General features: G+C 38.2%; 1 protein-coding gene across 1 annotated transcript in view; it reads right to left on the bottom strand.

The window, feature by feature from the left end:
- ABCA12 (ATP binding cassette subfamily A member 12) overlaps nucleotides 1-21,820 on the bottom strand; it is a 137,354-nt gene that overhangs the window by 65,694 nt on the left and 49,840 nt on the right. Inside the window, exons 20-25 of the mRNA XM_026707730.2 lie at nucleotides 19,878-19,997; nucleotides 17,176-17,266; nucleotides 12,580-12,759; nucleotides 11,781-12,093; nucleotides 4,499-4,613; nucleotides 285-614 (exon numbers count right to left, since the gene is read on the bottom strand). Of these exons, the coding sequence (XP_026563515.2) occupies nucleotides 285-614; nucleotides 4,499-4,613; nucleotides 11,781-12,093; nucleotides 12,580-12,759; nucleotides 17,176-17,266; nucleotides 19,878-19,997 (1,149 nt within the window). The remainder of the gene's footprint in view (nucleotides 1-284; nucleotides 615-4,498; nucleotides 4,614-11,780; nucleotides 12,094-12,579; nucleotides 12,760-17,175; nucleotides 17,267-19,877; nucleotides 19,998-21,820) is intronic.

Genomic DNA, 21,820 nt, shown 5'->3' with positions numbered 1-21,820 from the left:
GTTCCTGAGACAGGAAGTCTAGTCCTGCCAAGAATGTAATAAGGGTTAACGGAGAGGCAGTTTCTGTAAGCAATACCAGAATGTTTCCTTTCTGCCTTCCTTACAGGATTAGGCCAGTAATTTCTTCTAACAACCGGTTCTCCGAACTGCTTAGAATGTTAACAACAGGTTCTAGCAAATAGGTGCGAACTGGTAGAATCCCACCCCTGGATTGCTTCCCCCACAAAAGTCCAGTTGTAAATTCCCCATTTTTTTCTAGAAAATGTATACAAGGACAGATTTACCAGTAGGCTCTTGATGGTGAGGCTCATCTGATTCTCAACAACTAGTAGGACAATGAAGGGGAAAAAGGCCAGGATGTAGACCAGGCAGCCAACCAAAGCAGCAATGTTTGTATTGTTGAAGAAAACACTAATGAGATAGCACATGGCTATGATGGAGAAACTGTAGTCCAGAACGTACAGGAACAAGATCGTAACATTTATTTTTGGAAGGATATTCCCAAATTTGAGAATAAAAATAAGAAATATGTTAGTAAGCAGGAGAAATATGATGCATTCAATGAACCAAGCAAAGAAATGGCTGCTGGAATTTACACCCATCATCTTCATATACTATGGAAAAGAAAAAATTGAAAACTTGTTAATGAGTAAAATGCATACTCTATAGTTCAGTTATAATCCTTAAATACCAAGTCATTAAGATACATTTTATCAACTTCTCTTCAAAAACAGAAAGGTTCAATAGTAGCATGCATTATTAGTTTCACCTCTATAGCCTTGGAAATGCTAGTCAATAGGTCACATGCAAATGTCAACCCAATACAGCTCATGCTTCATGAATTGTGGATCAAATCCTTTTCCATCCCCAGTTTCTATTGTTGATTCTCAGACCAAGAGGTGCTAGAACACCTCTTATCTGCTTGTTTTACATGCCTGATCAAATATGCAGATCAATGGATAGCTCCTGGTTTACCATACGCTCTCCACACAGAGATTGTTGAAATGCATTAGTTATCATTCTGCCAATTTGGCAGAATGTCCTTTTTCCTCCACTAAATTTTAATAAACAGAGAAGTGGGAGTCTCTAGCTTGTAATGGACTATTTTAAAAACTCAGCCAAATAATTAAATAGCAAATAGTTTACCTCCTCTCTCAAAAAACAAAAAACAAAAAAAGCCAGTCCCTCATTCTAGTGGAAGCCAATCCATTGAACAAATCACACAGTTCTTTCTGAAATATGGCCAACTTAAAATCCTAGGTTGTTTTTTTTCTTCTCTATTGCAAACATTCATAAAATAATTGTTAGTTGATTGATAGTCTTAATCTGAGAAGATTTAATGGATTTCAGTGCTGCCAGTTAGTAAAAAGTACTTTGCCCTGGTTACTTAAAACACTGCCTTGTTTTATTTAAGTACAAAAAATCTAAGAACCAGCTTTTTCTCTCATGCTGTATTTATAGTGCAGAGTACTCACTCTCTTACAGAATAATCTAATTCTCTTACATTTAATACAAAATAATATAAGAAATCCTGAGAATGAAGCTTAAGGGCTGCCATAACATTACATTACATTATGAAAATGACCCTAACTGGGAAGATATTAGGTTTTGTTTTTTTTAAATCCCTACTCTAGTAGAAAATAGGGCTGCCCTTGAAGACCACTCAGAAACTACAATGTCCAAAATGCAGAAGCTCAGCAAGTTACGTATGAGAATCAATTTAACCACATAGCACAACTACTCTGAGAGCTACACTGGTTACCAGTTTGCTTTTGGGTATACAAGTAGCTCTTGAAAAATGGCAGGCCACTTAACAAATACTCAAAATTATGACAAATGGGGAGGCGTTATGACAGCAGTAGTACTTCCACAGTTATTCACTTTGTGACAGACCAGAGGATGCTGCAGAGCCCCCCTCCCACACACACACACACCTCTCTTCCTCCCTCCATCCTGCCCATCCTGCCCCACAGCACTTAGGCTTGCTCCCCATGCCACCCAGAAGCAGTCAGTATTTTCAGGGCCTTGATAATTCCTTGCAGAAATGGTGGCTACTTTCAGAGTTTTCTGCCCCAATCAGTTGACCACCCTTGGGAGGCTGCAAAGCTTTGGGAAGCCTAGCAACAGCCAGCCTACATACAAAGGTGGAAGCTTCAGGACAACCTTCCTAATACTTTTCCCTTGCTTAACTCCTCTCCCCCCGCCCCCACCCAGAAGCCCAATTTTTTCAATAAACAAAACAAAAAAGCTGTGAGCGATAGACAACTTTCTCCCCTCCTTCCCCCTGAAGCTAACACCTTTGCATGCACACGTGGCTTCCCAAAGGCTAGCAACAGTCAGGAGAGTTTTGCAGCTGCTTGATGGCCAGCTGATCAGCAGCCGGAAAGCTCTAAAAGGTTAGGGAACTGGTTCTTCTTCTTTTGCCACCAAAAGCAGGGCACCTGGATAGGAGGGAAAGCAGGAGAAGAAACAGGAAAGGCAGGCAGGCATTCACCGTGTTTTCCTTTCCCATTGTTTCTCGCTGCCAAGACAGTCAGCTGTGTGATGGGCTGACTCTCAGGGTGAGCGGGGCCTTGGGAGGCCTGAGAAATGTGGGTCTGCACTTGGCCTCCCAGTATCTCCCCCACGTCTGAACTCCACTTAATGACCTGTGTATTCATTTAAGAAATGCACCAGGGAGAGCAGGGATGACTGGTCATTACTTGAGGCGTTAACATTTGTTGTGATTTCCAACGTCATGGGCAGGCTCCACTAGGGTCATAATTTGAGGACTATCTGTAATTCATAATGCTGACATCCCCTTTAAAACTCTTCATCGCTTACGGCTTATGTATCTTTACAATTATCTATTCCTAGTAGTTTCTGCCCATCTATTAAACCCAGAAAGAGAGGAGTTTATACAAATCCTCTTCTCTGACATAGTGACATCTGCTGGATCTGTGGAGGATAGACTTCTATGTTGCTTCCCCTGATCTCGGGAACAAGGTTCCCCCAAATATTTGATCAATGGTTATGCTCGTAAGTTGTTTTTTTTAAAGTTCTATCCATCTCTGTCTCTTTCTTAGTTCTCTGTGTCCCTGGAAGAGTGTCTTTGGAACTTGGTACTATACGTTATAGAATCATAGAATTATAAGGATGGAAGGGACCTTGAAGGTCTTCTAATCAGACCTTCCTCCCAAAGCAGACAACCTTGTATCCTTCTGGAAAAATGATTCTACAATCTCTTCTTTAAAATGTCCAGTGATAGAGCATCCACAAGGCAAGCTATTCCATTGATTAATTGTTTTGTCAGGAAATTTCTCCTTAGTTCCAGTTTATATTTCTCTTTAATGAGCTTCCACAAATTGCTTCTTGTTCTATTCTCAGGTGCTTTGAAAATAAATCTACCTCCTCTTCTCTGTGACAGCCTCTTAAGTACTGGATAACAGACAGCTGTCATGTCACCCCCAATCCATCTCCTCACTAGGCTAGACATTAACCATTCATCATAGTTTAGTTTATCCAGAACCTTTATCATTTTTGTTGCTCTTCTGTGCCTCTAGGGCTTCAGCATTTAATTATTTATTTGTTACATTGTGGTGACCAGAACTGGACTCAGTATTGCAAGCATGGATTCACTAGTGCAGTGTAGAATGGTAGTATCACTTCTCATGATCTATTGATGCTAACCCTCTGTCGATTCTAGTCTAGGATGGCATTGGCTTTTGGGGAAGTTGCAACACACTGCTGCTTATACTTAAGTGGTGATCTCAGACTTAAGTGGTAGGATGTTAACATCCCACTCACAGTTACAATAGTTGAGCCAGGTATCACCTATGCTATACATTAGCACTTGGCTTTTCCTGCCAAGTGCAGGACCTTACTGTTCTCACCATTGAACTGCATCTTTTGGATATTTTATTCCTCTTTGCAGCAAATAAATTGTACATGAATTGTTCGCTAACCATGCCTGGAGTATCTATATATTAATCCAATACATTAATCCCTATGTATTGTTTGACTGCTGTATTAATATATATTGCTCAGACTCTACTATAATTGGAACAATCTGTAAGCCAAGTAATAACTAAGGCATATCCGTCAGGTAAGATATGTGCTAAATGTGCATATCCAATATCAAAGAAGCATTGAGAGAGAAAGTCCAAGTGTACTAGTCATCAACTAGCAACACAATATTCACACATATGTGCCTCTCTGCATTTGTAGAAGACTAGCTCTGTTATCCCCATATTGAAACTCCATGAGCAGTCTAGTTAAGCAGTATGTATTTAATGTTCTCAGGACAATATCTAGCCCACAGCCATGGGAATTGCTAATAGCAATTCCCAGTGAATTTGCTTGCATTGTTTGGAGAGAAGATTGGATTTTTATTATCCTGTGAACAAGTCAAGAGGAAAATATTATGGTTGGATTCCCTTTGCATGCAGGCAATCTAATTTTGCAGGATTAATATGCAAGTAAAGTTCAGGATCTGGCAAGTATTCAAAGCTCAGCCTACCTCATAAAGTCTCAGGTCTTTTTCTTGAACAAGCTTTTTCACAAAAGATGCAATGAAAAGTATCCAAGCAGCCATTAATGTAAATGGAAGAGAGTAGGTCACACTAGTCAGAAACCTGTAAAAGCAAAGTAATTACTTAGGTAAATACAAAGTAGTTTCCCTTTGTGAATTATAATTAAGATAATTTTCAAAATACCATAAAAGCCTTTGAACAGTAAAAATGTTTTCTCTCACACAGCCTATAATTAAAAAGTGTTTGATCATTTTAAGAACAGAATATATTTTGCTGTATGCAACTTCATCCTTCTTTGACAAATATCTCATCTTTCCTCATTCTCTAATCACACTGGTACAGAGATATGAACTTTTGTACTGCAAAACATTGCACAATACAATATGTATGGCTACTTGGCATGATTCCTGATCGTTGATTTGATTTTTCTACAGCGCCGCAAAATCTTAGAAATAGCTGAAGTAATATGGTCCAGAAAAGCCAAAGACTATTGTTTTGTATTTCAATACTCCCCCTAAAATTCAATATCTAGTTATATGTTCAAAACATTGAAGTGATTAAGAAAATAATGGAATGTGCAGAAATCAACAGATTAACATTAGCAATTAGAGAGCAAGAAGAAAAAGAATATTATAAAATATGGGATTTATTCTGTCAATGGCTAAATAGAAAAGTAGGAAATTAAAGTATAATATAATAATAATAATATGCTGATTATCTTTGAATGAAATATAATACAAATAAAAATTAGTAAGAATTGGGATGTGCTCTAAAGGAAAATATGAAATTGAAATTAAAGTCTAATGATTATATAGTAACAATATAATATCATACGGAAAGTTAATTAGTGGAATATGAATGTAAATTTAAGAGGAAAAGACTATAGATATTGTGCACAAGACATATGTACCAACCGACACACTATACAATTGAAGTTTTAGTTTTATTTGTTGTTTTATGTATTATGTTTTGTGTTTATGTTTGTTGTTAAAAATAAAAAACTTCATAGATATATAAAAAACATCAGCATATTAATGCTCACATAGCACTTTACAACTTTGCATTTCATTAAAGATTCTGTCAGATCCATGTATCTGTCATTTCTTCAGTGGAAGAAGAAAAGGGGGAGGAGACTGATAAAGAAATCCTTTCTTGATGTAACTTGAATACATTCAATCTTATATTGAATTTTTATAACCCACACATGATACAATGGAGAGAGGAATCCCAGATGGCTGGAACCTAATACCTCTGAGTGGCACAGCCAGGAGATGAGAAGACCATAAAAATTCCAGTGAGATGTTTGCTTGGGAAACTGTGAAAAAGATTGTTCCTTTAGAAGGGGTGGGGGTGGAATAAACATACTGGCTTTTGTTTCACAAAATACACATTGAGAGAAGGGGAGGGTTTCTAAACTCCCTTATCTATCCCAGTATGCCTGAGAGACATTAGAAGCTGCTTTTAACCCCTACAGGAATTGTCTCATCTCAATAAAGGATTCCTTTTTGATACGTTTCCAGAAGTTCATTCTAGTTGATTGAATGGGAAAAGTTCTGTAGCCTGACATAAAGCAGCGTCTGCAATAGAGGTCAGCTCAAAGAGGATTTTTCTTTTTTAGAAAAAACCTTCACTCTACCAAGGAGATCCTGCAAGAAAGGAAAATGTCTGAGTACAGCAAGGACCAAGGGGAAGCCAAATGCTGGAGAGAAATGTCGACAGTTACCCAGCCAGATACTGACTCGGTGCACCCCATCGAAGATAGCAAAGCTGCCTACAAGACCTTCACAAAGCCCCAGTGGTCTATAGGCGTAGGAAAGAGAGAAAGCTGGAACAGAAGAACCAGGGGAGTAACCCTCACCTGGGACTATTGTAAACCCAGGAGGCCCTATCGGAAGAATGGGACAAGGAGCTACCAGCCGACGACTGACTGAGACAGTACATAAATCACCTCGTGAGGGAAGCCCTGGAGAACCTCAAGGTAAGGGATGCACCAGGACGCCAACACAGGAGAGCGAGGGAACCAAAAAATGAAAGAACCCGAGCCGCCACCCCGGATTCAGCTGAGAATGATCAGGCAGTGGGACAAGCTGAAGAACCAGCAACCATACCAGGTACCTGACCCCTAAATGCCCCAGAACAGGGGATTAACCCTGGCCAACCCAGAGACATACAACTGCAGAGGAAGGTCCCACCCCTGGGAGTAAAATTTGATGGGGACCCCCAGAAACTGGGATTTTTCCTGATGCAAGTCTTCACATCTGGTTGCTTTAAGTGTGGAAAGGAGGGACACTGCACAGCAGAATGCTGTTCGAAAACCTCTGTCAGAAAGCCAGACCATCCATCAGGGGGGAAACCTGGAACATCCAGCCCTCGAGGAAAGGAGACTGGCCTGAGGAGCCAACTAGCTGTGGGATTCCGATCCCCCAACCCAGAGGAAGAGCCCCCAATGCTCTGAGGAGACCTGAGCCCAAAAGTGATCCAAAAGATGACCCACTAGTAAGCAACCCAATTGAACCAATCACTCTACCCCTAAGACTGTTTATCCCCAGCCAAGGGAAGGGGGAGGAAGTTGGAGCATTGCTGGGTTCGGGATGCACCCGATGCCTAAAAATCCCTCCCTTGCAGAGAAATTGGGGATCCAACTGAAAGAAATGGGAAATCCCATCGCTTTCTGCCAATTAGATGGAACTATAGCGGGGGGAACCAGCCAGGTTTACCACAGAACCATTGAAAATAAGATTAGGGAACCATAGCAAGATGCTCACATTCATTGTAGCCCCCAGGAATGGAAGAGCCGCTAGTCCTAGGTCTCACATGGCTGCGGAAATGGAATAAAAAAATAAATTGGAGGAGAGGAACCATACAATTCCAGAGAGACGTAGTATTTGCAAATAGCTCAGAGGAAAGGATAAACAAAGGAAGAGTCAGTCATGACCGGACAGTCAGCTGAACCCATTAACATCCCCAATGAGTACCAGGATCTGGCCCAAGTATTTAGCGAGGAAGCTTGTGGTGAATTCCCACCCCATCACGCCACAGACTGCGCTATCAAAATCCTACCAGGGGCTAAATTCCCAAAACCACAAATGTACTGCATGTCTCCCACAGAACTAAAAGAACTCAGAGCATTGATTGACAAATATTTAAAAAGGGGTTTCATCGAACCCGCCTGACCAAAAATAGGTGCTCCAGTGTTATTCCACGAAAAGAAAGATGGCTCAGTACGTTTGTATGTACATAACAAAAAATTAAACACGATTTGCATAGAGAATATGTATCCATTCCCCCTCATGAAGGATACGTTAGCCCACCTCTCAAAAGGAAAAAAATGTTAGACCTACGAGAGGCATATTATTGCATAAGAATAAAGGAAGGGGATGAGTGGAGGACAGCTTTTAACACATCATTGGGATGCAACCAATTTAAAGTGCTCCCCTTTGGACTGCAAGGAGCGCCTGCCATGTTTATGCAATTGATCAATGAAACCCTTCATGATTTTTTCTATAAAGGGGTTCTAGTGTATCTTGATGATATTTTAATCTACACGGAAACGATGGAAGAACACATCAAGCTACTCTGTGCAGTCCTCACAAAACTCTTAGACACTATATGCAAAACTCTCTAAATGCGAATTCCACCAAGAAAAAATTGACTATTTGGGTATAGAATATCCCACGAGGGAATAGAGATGGACCCACAGAAAGTAAAAGCTGTATCGGACTGGGACCCACTGCACACCCACAAACAACTGCAAAGCTTCTTGGGGTTTGCAAACTTTTATCGCCAATTCATTCCAGCTTTTGCAAACATCGCCCTCCCTATTACAAACTTGCTAAAAATGAAGGGGGGGGGGAGAAACCCAAACCAAGGCAACCCCTTATCTGGACAATGAAGTGCCATACGGCATTCGAGAAACTCAAACATCTATTCTCAGCAGAACTGGTCCTTAAGCACCAAGATCCCAAACAACCTTTTGTCATCCAAGCAGACGCTACTGATGTTGCAGATGGAGCAGTCCTCCTCCAAAAGAATGGAAGTGGACAATTGCAACCATGTGCTTATACATCCAAGAAACTGACAGAAACCGAGCAAAGATGGGCCATATGGGAGAAAGAGGTATATGCTGTGCGGTGGGCAATGATTACATGGAGACATTTCCTGGAAGGAAACCAAATCCCCTTTGAAGTATGGACTAATCACAAAAATCTGGAAGCCTTGAGAAATCCACGGAAACTCTGAAAAACAAGCAAGGTGGGCTCAATATTTTGAATGATTTAATTTCACTCTCAAATATTTTCCTGGGAGAAAGAACTTCTTAGCAGATGCACTGTCCAGAAAACCCCAATACAACAGCAAAAAGATTGAGGTTATAAAACCGATGATCCAACCGACATAACTAGTAGACAAAGTAGTCACCCGGGCACAAGAGAGAAAAAAAATCATCCCTGACTGAAGACACAACGACGTCAATATTTAAAGAGGCACTACTCAAAGACGACTGGCTCCAGGCTAACAAAAACACTTGTTTACTCAAAGATGGACTGGCTTGGGTAGAAAACAAACTTTATGTCCCTGCAAGCCAGAGAATAGACCTCATGAAATGCTGCCATGACTCCAAAATAGCGGGACACTTTGGGTTTGTAAAAACCCTGCACCTCATCAAAAGACAATTTTGGTGGCTGTCCCTCAAAAAGGACATTGAAAACTATGTTGCGAGCTGCCCCACCTGTGCAGTTGCAAAGAGAAGACAAGGAAAATATCCTGGACTTTTACAAACAGTAGCAGACCCTTCTGCACCTTTCTGCATCTCTATGGACTTTATAGTGGAGCTTCCCGAAAGTGCTGGGAATACTGTCATTTGGATTGTAACTGATCCTTTTTCCAAACAGGTTCACTTTATTCCATGCCAAAAGATCCCAACTGCTAAGGCATTGGCAAAGATATTCCTAATACACATCTCCAGCGGATTATCTCAGATAGGGGTGTTCAGTTCACATCCAAATTTTGGCGGGCATTTTTAAACCTATTAGGCTCCACCCAGGGGTTGTTGTCATCAAGTCACCTCCAAACTGACAGATCAACAGAGAGAGTGAACAGCCTATTAGAACAATATTTAAGATGCTTTATTAATTACCAACAGGACAATTGGACTGACCTTCCTTTTTCAGAGGTAGCATACAATAACTCAGTCCATAGTAGCACGGGGTTCACCCCATTCCAAGTAGCCACAGGCCAAGAATTTAACCCCATGCCGGAACTACCCACCAAAGAACCTGAAATCCCTTCCCTTAAGGAGTGGATGGATAACTTACAAGCCATGTAAATTACATGTAAATTGTCTTTACAGGAAGCTAGAACAGTCGTCAAAGCTCAAGCAGACAAAAAACGCTGTGACCCTAAATCTTTCAAGATTGGGGACCAGGTAAATTTGTCCACAAAATTCTTAAAATCATTACAACCCTCTAAGAAATTAGGACTAAAATTTATTGGCCCATTTCCAATCTCCAGAATTATTAACCCCATGATGGTAGAGCTTTGACTTCCAAAAACACTTGGGCAGATTCATCTAGTATTTCACTGTAGCTTGCTCAAACCGGAGATCACTTCAAACCTCAGACCCCCCCACCTTCCCACACCTTCAACCCCCATCATGGTACATGGGGAACAACATTTTGAAATTAAAGATATCCTTGATTCACACACTCACAGTGGATCCACACAATATTTAGTAGCTTGGAAACATCTTCCTTCCTCAGAAAATGAGGGGTAGCCAAACGACATGTAAAAGCACCCACATTACTATGAAAGTTCCACCTAAAATACTCTGATAAACCATTCTGAATTGTTCATGTAATGCATGATTTTTGTTTTTTCCAGGTAGACCTATCTGTTTTTTAAGGAGGGCAGGATGTCAGATCCATGTATCTGTCATTTCTTCAGTGGAAGAAGAAAAGGGCGGGGGAGACTGATAAAGAGATCCTTTCTTGATGTAACTTGAATACATTCAATCTTATATCGAATTTGTATAACCCACACATGATACAATGGAGAGAGGAATCCCAGATGGCCGGAACCTAACACCTCTGAGCGGCACAGCCAGGAGATGAGAAGACCATAAAAATTCCAGTGAGATGTTTGCTTGGGAAACTGTGAAAAAGATTGTTCCTTTAGAAGGGGTGGGGGTGGAATAAACATACTGGTTTTTGTTTCACAAAATACACATTGAGAGAAAGGGGCGGGGTCTAAACTCCCTTATCTATCCCTGTATGCCTGAGAGACATTAGACGCTGTTTTTAACCCCTACGTGAATTGTCTCATCTCAATAAAGGATTACTTTTTTATATGTTTTGATATGTTTCCAGAAGTTCATTCTAGTTGATTGAATGGGAAAAGTTCTGTAGCCTGACAGATTCCAGAGCAGTGCACAATGAAATCATCAAGCTACAATGATATAATATAGTAATATACAGTAAATTCAATCAAGAAAAAACATTAAATCTAGGTCAAATCAATGATTATTACATATAGCTGGCACTGATGGAATGATGGAAATAACCAGATAAAATTCTTTCATTTTTAGCTGAATCACTTCACCTTGTAATATTTTTCATCATAACGGAGAGTTCATTCCATATGCTGGGTTTTTGAAACAACACATGTTCTCATATACTTATATAAAGCATCCTATGCAGAACATAATGATTTAATAGATCTCAAATGAAAGACAAGTGAGGAGGCATATGATAACACTCTGCAAATAAAGAAGTCCCTCACAAAAAATGCTATATCCTGCTCTCTATCATCACAAACTGCAGGGCATGGAATAGTGGGTTTAAATTAGAAAAAGGCAGAAAAAAAATAAAAGTAAAGATTAATTTTAACAGTAGAGACAATTATTAAACAGGTGATGAGCTGTATTCAATCAAGCAGAAGCTAGATGAACATCTGTCAAAAATTCATGCAACTAACCATGAGGTCACATTCATAGGCCTAAACACACTGGAGAGTAAAAATAATTCATCATAATCGCTGTTAATGAAACATAAAAAACTTTATCCCAACTCTCATTTGATACTTTCTTATGCACTATTGCACATCACTGTTCGGAAATCTCGCTTATTCATAATTTGCAAGTTCAGCTGTAATAGAGTTTTGATTAAAAAAACCAAATCAACATGTATACTGTTACTGGAATCTCATACAATTAATAAGTTTTAGCTACTTTCCCCCACTAACTTATTAAATATCCTGCCAATTCTCATGACTTACATGTCTTTATTATAACAAGGATATGGTGTAGCCTGAACTTGGACAGCTATGTCTTCTGCACTTTTCCCAGTCTGTAGTTCAATTATTGCTCTATCAATGCTATCTTGGATGTAGACAAATGCTCGACTGTAGATTTGGCTTTGCGAGGCTGAATTATGTGGTCCCCCTGTCCAAACTTTTTCTCGTATTCTTTTCGTTGTTTGGGAAATTTTGCTGCTCATTCGGATGGTATAATTGACTAATGGTGGAAGGGAAAGTCCACTAGGTGTTACGTGTTTTCTTGTCTCATTTGAAGGTAATTTGAAAATGACACCTTTAAAAAAGGAAGAGAAAGATTTGCAATTACCAAATAACTACCAGTAGTATATGATAAAATGCATGTTTATATCTGAGCCCAACAAAGGCTGCACCTACCTTGATGATTCATCAGTTGGGAAAATAATAAAATAAAAATGAATGTCAGTTATATTGGTGTAATTTACACCTGACTTCTGTAATTACTGCTAAGGTTTCATTCAATCCAATTCCTTTACATGATCTTATGAAACAGAAGTATTTCCAGAGGACTGCAGTGAAATGCTATAGTCTGCTGGTTTATGCCCATATGCATTCCAGGATAGTTTATTTATTGATAAAATAATTTAATTTGTTGAAAATGAAAAACATGTCACATGTGCATTAGTTTGATCATATGAATACTTTGAAATTATGGGCATGGCAGTTTAGCTCAAAATAATATGTCTAATCTTGATATTTCTTAAAAGTTCCAGTGGGAAAAAATCCATATAACTTTACTTACTTGCAAAAAGTTCATTTCTCAGAAACAGATCTTTTGCCATCATCTCCATTTCCTCTACAGTTTTGCCTGGCTGAATGCGATCAAGCAGCACACATGAAGAAATATTTACTGATAGTCTTGCTAAAATAATAAGTTGATTTATTATATCAGTGCTATTCTGTAGTTCCAAACGTATATCATCTGAAATAAAAGAAATCAAACAAGAAAACTTTAATCTTCAAATTATCATGTCTTACCGACTTAAAAAATTCACAAAAGCCCCCAAATTATCACAAATTAGTTTAATAAATTTAGTTATGAAATTTCTAAAGCTTTAAACACTCTTTGGCGATAGACTTGTTCTCATAGGATGTTATTACTATTAATAATAAGAAATGATATGTAAGGTGGCTGCAGATGTGATCTGTCTCAGATTGTAGATAAGGAATTTTCTGTAGATGTTCATCCCATCCTTTCTACCAATATGCATTTTTTTTTCTTCACTCTGGTTTCTACAGATATGTATTCAATATATATACATGTATATTTATAAGAGCCTTGGTGGTGCAGTGGTTAGAGTGCAGTAATTGCAGGCTACTTCTGCTTACAAGTCAGCTGCCTGCAATTTGGCAGATCGAATCTCACTAGGCTCAGGGTTGACTCAGCCTTTCATCCTTCCGAGGTGGATAAAATGAGGACCCAAATTGTTGGGGGCAATATGCTGATTCTGTAAACTGCTCAGAAAGGGCTGTGAAGCACTATAAAGTGGTATATAAGTCTAAGTCAGAGGTAGTATTCAGCAGGTTCTGACCAGTTCTGGAGAACCGGTAGTGGAAATTTTGAGTAATTCGGAGAACCGGCAAATACCACCTCTGACGGGAGATTTTACAGTATCCTTCCCTGCCAAGCCTACCAAGCCACACCCATAGAACCAGTAGTAAAAAAATTTGAATCCCACCACTGGTCTAAGTGCTATTGCTATTGCTATATACACACTCACACAAACACACACATAAATATACACTGCATATATGCAGATACTAATATAGCAGGTGTAGTTTTGTTCAGAACTACTTTACTGCAAAATAAGGAGTTGCAGGCCAAGATTTATAAGAAAGGTTTTTTGCCACAATAGTTGGTTGTCCTCTAAAATGGGATGTAGCTTGTAGTTCATTTTTAATTTATATGATAGAATAATGCAATTAAACCATTCCCAGAATTCTGTGCAATACAGTGACTGTTAAACTATTCCTGTTAAACAAATCTTGAACAATTTTCTGGAATAGAGTGCTAGTGAAACTAATCAAAGCCTCTTTTTCACACATTGGTATACTGGCCACATGTCCTTTATTATAAAGGGCAGTCCTTTATTCAAAAAACAAGATTTATTTATTTTATTTTTCATTTTGGTCATTTAACTTTTATCATACAAATGGAAACGTTTCACATTCATGTGAAAAATGTGTAAATTATTTTTTAAAATTTATTTACATACTGTATATTGTACTGCTTGATTTAAGACATTTTATTAGAATATATGTTTTTGTTAAGTTTCTTGGTTTTGCTCTTGAATTTTCCTTTCTAAATTTAAGTTATAAACAATTTTTTTAATCCTTGTGAACCCTTTTCAGATGTGCTCCTTTTCCGGTTTCTCTTTTATTTTTTTCAAAAAAAATATGATCACCATAGACATACTGTAGGTCTACCTAAAGAACAGCCTTCATTATCTAAATACTATGTGTCACAGAGAACAGTGGTGAAAAATTACCTTGCAATAATCCCTCAGGCAGAGGGTTCAAAGGGATGGCAATATGTTGTAAGCTTCTCCAGAGACAGCCTGCTGGGTTCTCTTTGTAAGGAGAGGGTTATTTAATATGGGGGGCAATTGAAGGAATACTTTTCCTTGTAGATGAATGCCAAATGTCCACTTATGTAAAAATAATAAACACATAATCAAGGGCTAAAAGTACCCTCTGCTTCTGGTTATCTCTGTTTCTAGGCAGGAACAAGTCTGACCTATTCTGCAATTGAAGTTTAGTCACAAGGCACTATAGAAGAACATTGGAGTTGTGTTGCAATAGTGCCCATTACAAAACAACAATGAAACTAAGATTGAGTATTGGCTGATAAGGTATATGGCCCTCACTGTCCACCCAAACTCCAAGTAGGAAAAACACAAGAAAATTGGACTCCTAGTATATGAAGTCAAATATAATTTACCAGATATAATGGAGACCAGGTGGGCTGGATCATGTGACTGGCATACACAAAAGATATAATTTGTTCAAAAGAAACAGAACAGAATGGGAGAAAAGGTTGTAGATAATCCATTCCTACTCAGATATTGGAATAAATGGAGTTGGTAAGAGTGGAAGAATTTGGGATTATTTTTTAAAAAAAAACTGCAAATTTTTAAAGACCTTGATACTTACTGGGAAATAAATTCTGCCCATGTTCCTTCCAATTAATTTTTACTTGCACTATTGACTCCAAACCATTAGCTTGACCATTGATTTTATATTAACCAAAATAGAAAACTGAGAGGAGCAGGTACATTGGGAGAAAGTGGTAGTATAGATTTAAAATTATAGGAAAAGAAAGAAATTCGTATGCTGTTCAGCGAATAGGGCAAAATAAGGGATTGCTTAATGTCTGTTTTCTACTTTATTCAACTAGAGTATATGCATTAATAGATGATAATATTTGTAGCCAAAGGTTGAACTGTGGGGTCCTTGATGCTAGCTGAGTGTGGCTGTTTTCTTGCAGATGTCATTACCTAACATTACCTAATGTCATCAGTGCATAATGCATATGCATTCCATAGAATTGTGAATATTTATTTATTTTTAATTAGATAATTTCCTTATTAAAGCATGGGTATATTGTAGATATATTATGATTTCAGTAGAAATTTGAAAACCATTACATAACATTTGTATTAAGTATATATAGGCTGATTGACATTAAAGTTAAAAAGGTAGGTACAGGGGTGGGATTCTACCGGTTCTATCCGGTTCTATAGAACCCCTTGTTAACTTTCTAAGCAGTTCGGAGAACCAGTAGTTAGAAGCAATCTCCTTTTGTTTTTTTCCACCCTTATTACATTCTTGGCAGACAGCCTAGACTTACTGTCTCCGGAGCTTCGGGGGCTTGGCTTGCTTAAAGGGGAAGGGTTGTTTTAAGATTTTAACACTGCTGTTGGGAGGAAATATTTCCCTGGACAATCAGCACTTTGAAGAAATCATTGAATAATGAAGCAAAGCTTTTAGTGACAGGGAACCAAGATGAGTGACATTCAGCAAGGTTTCTTGGCTAGCTAGAAAGACTGACATTCAAATGTGAGTTTACATACTCTTTCTGGGTTTTGGTCTAAAACTGTTTTTTGGTGAAAGTTAATTCTATGCTTGGTGAAGTTTAATCCTGTGTTTATTGACGGGATAATTTTCCCTATTCAGCTTCAACAAGCGACAGCTACTGTTGTGGTTTATCTGTATTGTGTTTGAATTTGTTCCTGCCTCATAGTTTCTTTTTCTATCTGGGGAGGGGGGGTCTTCCTTCACTGCTTTAATACTATCTGGCACTGTCCTTTTGGGGTATACTTCCAAGAGGCAGGATGCAAGCTTGGCACTGATTTTTTTTACTGCCTTTCTGGGGGGCATGTGACCTTTCCTTAAACAGTTCATTTAGTGACCATTCAAAGTTACAATGGCACTGAAAAAAGTGACTTATGACCATTTTTCACACTTACAACTGTTGTAGCATCCCCACAGTCATAAGAGGCCAGGCAAGGAGATGCGTGCCTCGATGTGAGTGATGTTGAGTTGGCCACACCCAGCCAGTCACATGACCACCAAGCCACTCCCACCAACTAAGCCACCCCAATAGAACCGGTTGTTAAAAAAAACCTGAATCCCACCCCTGAATAGATAGCATTAAAAAAGAAAGAGAAAGCCACTTTGTGTAGTGCTTAAGATATCAGAAGAGCAGGAGACAGTGCGTTCTAGTCCTGCCTTAGGCACAAAGCCATCTGAGTGACCTTGGACCAGTCATATTCTTTTAGCCATAGGAAGGAGGCAATGGCAAAGCACTTCTGAAAAACCTTGCTAAGAAAACTGCAGGGACAAGCTCAGGCAGTTGCCAGAAGACAGTGTTGACTCAAAGATTAGATTAGACTAAATTTCATAATTCCTCATCAAATCAGAGAGTATATTGTCTGAGGTTCATGGGATATAGTCTTCTTCAACATCATGAATAGGATGAGGAACATTTTGGAAAAAATGATAAGCATTCTCTCCATCTCCTCATGGGAACTTCAATATTCTAGAAGATTGAGATACTGTTTCAAAAAATTGGTTACAAAAAATGACTGAAATAACAGAATGAAATTTAATGGAGAGAAGCTCAGTGCTTAGAATCCCCAGATTAGTCATTTAAGAAAAACCCCTCTGCTCATTTGTCCTAAATTTATTTTCAATCTTTCAAGTTTTATGAATAATACATCTTATATGCTCACACTCCTCATGTTCTTATTTTTTTCACTTTCATAATATGCTACAACGCCATCACTAGTCAGTCAAGAACCTATATTGTACCTTATTAGTAAAATGAAGAACTCACCCAGTTCATTAATTTGGTTTAACAATTCAACAGCATCCAGCTTTACCATAAGTTTGATGAAAACCTGTACAAAAGGATTCTGCAATGTGTTCTGCCAAATGACATAATGAGTATTTAATATTCAACTTCAAATACATTAAGCTATTTTTAAAAATTGTGATTGAAATTATTCCCCTCAAATAAATTGTGATTGAAATTATTCCCCTCAAATTAAAAAAATGACATTTCCCAATAAAGCATCCTTTCAATCTGAGAATCAGGGACCAAACTTTAAGAATTAAAATTATAGTTGTCTGTAGAGTCAGCCAGATGTTTAGGTGAGAGGCACTTGCTAAATGAGGACTGCCTGTATTTCTGACACAAAATTTCCTCATAAGATTTGTTTCACTATACAGTTAGTTATGCAGGTGTTAATAACAGCGGAATCAGGTGCACTCACATAAATAAGACTCTCTGCATAAATTAGTTTTTAATTATGTGCAAATATGATATATGGAATGAGATATTTTATGATATCTAATATCTATCTAAACCAGGGTGAAGTCCACAGAAATGCTACCATGAAAAAGTTATAAAAATAATTTATTTCAAAAACAAGAAGGAAATCACTTTCCTAATACAAATGAAGAGCTCTGTTCCTAATAGCTTCATAAGCAATAGTTCTTAATGAACTTTTCTAAGAGACATGTTTGGAACAAAAACATTAGTATGATTTCATTCAGCCATAAAAATGACACTTCTCACAATCCTAAAACATAAAAGAAGATTATCTATTAGCCTTATTATATTGAATGTGCTTTATTGATTTTCGGGAATTTCATCCGCTGCTTTTTTATGAACAAAGATAGCAAGATCAATTGCAAATTAATTGTAAATATGATGAGGAACTCCCCCACCCCCAAAAAAGAAACCATAGCTATATTTTTGGGATTAAACACTGATTTATATATTTTTTAAAAATTCTGAACTTTACATTTTGAATTCAGATATATTGTGATTTATAATACACAAATTATCCAATTCTCTTATTTCTCATATCATAGTGCTGTTTCTGTAGTTCAGCAAAAGGTTTGTAATTTATGGAGGAAATTGCACTTTAGACTGCACTCTGGTTGTCCAATTTTAAAATTTTCAGTGTTGAGTGGGTTTAAGTGCAAGGTTTGTTCTTAACCTGTCCTGGAATGTTCTGTAATTATCCCTTTCCTCCCTTCCTTCTTATGATCCTTTCCCTCTTTGCCTTCTTGTGGTCTTAATTTATCTCTGACTTTGCATGTTCCATACTTGCTATTGTCTACTCGCCTTTGGGGTTTTTTTTGCCTTGTGTCCTGTGTTGTCTATCCCCTCTTCCTACTTGCTTTTCTCCTGCCACTACCGAGTAGTCAGCTCTCCCTGCTTTTCTCAGTTCATGGCATTCCCCCCCACCCTTGTCTGTTGCTCTGCCACGCTGTTCTGTTGCCATTTTCAGTCACTGGTCCACTGTGCTGCAACGCTCCACCACCACCGACAGCCTCCAGTCCCACTGATGCTCTACCATCACTTTCCACACTGCTCTCTGTGATGCTGTCAGGATATGCTTCGCTATGTTGCCCTTTGCTGCTGGCTCTCCTTTATTTTGTGCTGCCTCTGCTCTTTGCTCCTCAGCCACGTGGCTCCTGTTTGTGCTGCTTCTCCCAGCAAACAGGACTGTCTGGATGGCCTACAATAAGTTCGCCTCTTGTCTTCTCTCCACAGCCAGCTCTCCTTTTGCCCTCAGTTAGCTCACCTCTCTGCCACATGGATGCTCCACAGCTAGCCCCACTCGCTCACTGGCTCACCTCCTTGTTCTTCGCTAGTTTGTTTTGCCTCTCCACTCATGTCACTTCAATGGATCTCGGGGCTCTTGGGTAGGCCTCTCGGGGGCAGCTGGGCTTCTCTCAGCAGGCCAAGGTTGCTGTGAGTTGCTGTCCTTGGTGGCATTTTCCTCCTAGAAAGATTGTTCTTTCTTCTCCTTTTCCATTTGCCACTTTTTTTTCTTTTTCTATGATTTATCTTTCCCTCTCCACCTCTCCTCTTATAGTTTAAATCTTAATTTAATAGCAACTTTTCTCCCTGTGATGTAACTATGCTTCCTCCGTTGCCGCCCTTCGCTTGGAAAAATTCCCACCTTCCCTACGCAAAGTATTGCCCCAACCAAAAAAAACCAGTGCAACATCTTAGTCATCATTCTGTTGATACCCTGGATCTGGGGCAGGGTATTTATTTTGATAATTATGCAATAGGATCTCAGTAATGCATCATCTTAGATTCCAAATTTGTTTCTTTTGCTTAATCACCCTGCACCTTCCTCCATCTATCTTTCTATCTAGCTGTATACATATAATACACACACAATTGTAAAAATAAAAGCTCATTTGTTTACTATAAGTTATTTTTGGCTCATTTTCACCCATGAGTGTAATACTGGAAGTAAAGATAATATTCTCTGTTATCTACAATTATTATTATGAAAAGTTTTCACATTTAGATACCTGGACAATAATGGTTTCTCTCTGTCTGAAGAGATAATTATTTTCATGTACCTCAATGTTTCAGCATATAATTTACTGTAGTTTCTGGATATGATCTGCATACTTGAATATGTAGAATAATTATTAAACCAAATTATTGTTATAAAAAAGAGAGTAACAAGTTGGATAGTCAATATATGAAATGATGTTTCATACCTTCAACATTGGAAGAGTGTCATTTAATATAGTTAGTGAATCCATGAGCAATGGTGAACGGTCCAACCACTCCTGGGCTTTTTGTGTTAAATCAGCCATCAGTTTCAATGTTGAATTGGACTTAAAGAATTGGAACAAATAAATTAAACATTAATCTATTCTGTAGACAGGCAAAGAAATGATTTTAAAGATTAATGTTTTTAGCACAAAGTTGGCTTTCATGCTTTCATAAAAGCAAGGAATATAGCTAATCAGGTAACAATAAAGGTGCTAGTATAAATGTTCAGAATTTGAAATTTACAAAATTTAGTTTATTCCCCATTTAAGTTCCTATCTCAATTTATCTATCTATCTTAATTTAAAAGGAATATCTGAGTTGCTGCTTTTGTAAACCCCACCAAATTACATATTCTAGAAACTTACTAATAGATTTTTTTCATGAATCAAGTCTTCAAATTCAGTTTCTGCTGATTTATCAAGAATATTTTAATAATCCCCTTCATGGATTACTGTCTTGTCGTGGCAAAGGGGCTTTCGTAACTCAATGAAGCTATGAGCTATGCCGTGCAGGGCCACCCAAGACAGACAGGTCACAGCAGAGAGTTCTGGCAAAACGTGATCCACTGGAGAAGGAAATGGCAACCCATTCCAGTATCTTTGCCATGAAAACCTCATGGACAGTACCAAAAGGCCAAATGATATGATGCTGGAAGATGCACCCCTGAAGTTAGAAGGTGTCCAATATGCTACTTGGGAAGAGAAAAGGGCTAGTATTAGTCACGCCAGAAAGAATGAAGCAACTGGTTCAAAGCCAAAAGGACATTCAGCTATGGATGTATCTAGTGGTGAAAGGAAAGTCCGAAGCTGTAAAGATCTATACTCCATAGGAACCTGGAATGAAAGATCTATGAATCAAGGGAAGCTGGACGTGGTCAGACAAGAGATGACAAGACTGAACATCGACATCTTAGGAATCAGCGAACTAAAGTGGACAGGAATGGGTGAATTTAATTCAGATGACCAGGTATACTACTGCAGGCAAGAATTCCTCAGAAGAAATGGAGTAGCCTTCATAGTCAATAAAAAGTAGGAAAAGCAATACTGGGATACAATCCCCAAAATGACAGAATGATCTCAGTTCGAACCCAAGGCAAACCATTCAACATCACAGTAGTCCAAATCTATGCCCCAACCATTGGTGCTGAAGAGGCTGAAGTTGACTGGTTCTATAAAGCCCTACAACACCTTCTAAAATTAACACCAAAAAATTATTTCCTTATCATCATGGGGGATTGGAATGCTAAAGTAGGAAGCCAAAAGATAACCAGAATAACAGGGAAATAAAGATTGAGTTAAATATGAAAGATGTAGCTAAGGACCCAAGGGAGGAGTATGGGAGGAAAGCTAAAAAGAGAAGAAGTGGAGCTTGTAAGAGAATGAGAAATGATGGATAGGAGGGATTAAAAAAAAAGAAAGAAAGAAAAAAATGAGATTGGTCTAAAACTAGAATAGATGGAAAATTTAGAAATAGGGAGAATACTGTTATACGTGCTTTACTTAATACAATACTTAAAGAGAATATTAGAGGTCAAAATTAGAATTTGAAAAAGGGTGTTATTAGGTATGCTCAGAAATAATGCTATTACTATTAAAAGGATGTAGCAAATATTGAATAATTGAAAAATGAAGGCTCATGTGCTAATATAGTTATGTATAACAACATAAGATTAATGTAGCAATTCTTAAGTGTGGCTGTATTACAAATTAGAACAGACAAAAAATTTAGAAATGGGGGAATACCTTTATACATATCTTAATAAAACTAAACTGAATATTAGAGGTCAAAATCAGAGTTTGAAAAATGATGTTATTAGGTATGCTCAAAGAAAATGCTATTACTATTAAAAGGATGTAGCAAATATTTATAATTGAAAATGATGGAT

This window comes from Pseudonaja textilis, chromosome 1, assembly GCF_049901715.1.
Source record: "Pseudonaja textilis isolate UNSWEBS1 chromosome 1, rPseTex1.2, whole genome shotgun sequence".
NCBI classification, from domain to species: domain Eukaryota; kingdom Metazoa; phylum Chordata; class Lepidosauria; order Squamata; family Elapidae; genus Pseudonaja; species Pseudonaja textilis.
This window is presented reverse-complemented; position numbering and strand designations above follow the sequence as displayed.